Raw genomic sequence first — 1,242 nt, forward strand, 5'->3', positions numbered from 1 at the left:
GTCTAAGTGGCAGATGCTGGGGGCTTCCATCAGTCTTTATCTGACCTGTAAATGTAGTGTATGATTTTGAATTTTGTTCTTTTTTTCCTCCCACTGTGTTCAAGACATCCTATTATGAGCCTGAGCAGAGTGGCCAGTAGTGGTATCCAGACACCATCTGGTTCCTCTACTCTGAGGCTAGCTGAAGCTGTGGGTCATGCATTCCATTAGCTCTTGAGTCTTGATTTTCATGAGTGGAGGTATATTTCTGACACGACATTTTTTTTCTGCTTTATTTTCTTCTTAATATATTTTTCCTCTAACATCTACATACATACATACATCTGTCTGTCTGTCTGTCTGTCTATCTAGCTATCTATCTGGAACATTCTTAAGAATCTGTGGGAAGCACCGTATTACAGTTTCTTCAAAGTTTTCCACATAGGAAATCCAAGGAAATAAATCAAGTAAAAAATTATCCTTTCTGGTGCAGATCCTTCTAGTGTCCTCCAAACAACACTCATAGCTCTGATAGTACAAACAAAACAAGTGGTTTAGTGCAGCAAATATTAAACTGTGGTTCTAATTTTAACTTTCTCTTGTCTAAATTATTAACTAACAATCACAGATCAGTTCCTTCAAAGAAAAACTTCTGCATAATTAAAAATGAAGTGCTCGAGAAAAAATGAAAATTCGCCTATTTTCTTTCAAGATAATTTACGGTAGTTCCCCAACTGCTAGCTAAAACAGTAGTTAGTCACTTACCTCATGGTTACAGAGTGTTTTGGCAAGCTGTTTCCGCTCCTGCGCATAGTATGCAGCCTGCTGGTAATAGAAACCAGGATTCTGAGTTTGAATGGCTGTCAATCCTAGTTTAATTGCTTCATCAAATAAATCTCCAAAGGCCTGAAATCTTAAGACAAATTTTAAAAGAATTTTAGAACAGGGCAGAAAAAGAAGGCATCTAATTTTTCAGCTTGGGATCCATAACCTCAACAGACTGTAATACAATATTGCTCTGATTAGCAGCTAGTACTTGTTGCAATTTCACAATAATTTTGGGTTATAGCAAATTCCATATTTAAGACAAGTCTTCTGTGTTAAAGGCCTTATGAATATACTATCAAACTAGATCTCAACATAGTTCTCATCTTCTAAACTGTTCTTAGGGACAGTTTCACGTTAGCAGGTTTTTCTGTTTTGTTTTTAAAATACTTTTATTGGGGTTCTTACATCTCTTATCACGATCCATACATTCCTCCA

At 36.2% G+C, this 1,242-nt stretch overlaps 1 protein-coding gene across 1 annotated transcript in view; it reads right to left on the reverse strand.

The window, feature by feature from the left end:
* The window catches only part of TRAPPC11 (trafficking protein particle complex subunit 11), a 52,384-nt gene that overhangs the window by 39,619 nt on the left and 11,523 nt on the right, over positions 1-1,242 (reverse strand). Inside the window, exons 8-9 of the mRNA XM_045286571.1 lie at positions 745-892; positions 606-631 (exon numbers count right to left, since the gene is read on the reverse strand). Coding sequence (XP_045142506.1) covers positions 606-631; positions 745-892 — 174 coding nt within the window. The remainder of the gene's footprint in view (positions 1-605; positions 632-744; positions 893-1,242) is intronic.

This window comes from Echinops telfairi, unplaced genomic scaffold, assembly GCF_000313985.2.
Source record: "Echinops telfairi isolate 266 unplaced genomic scaffold, ASM31398v2 ScPeMD7_9;HRSCAF=40, whole genome shotgun sequence".
Taxonomy (NCBI): domain Eukaryota; kingdom Metazoa; phylum Chordata; class Mammalia; order Afrosoricida; family Tenrecidae; genus Echinops; species Echinops telfairi.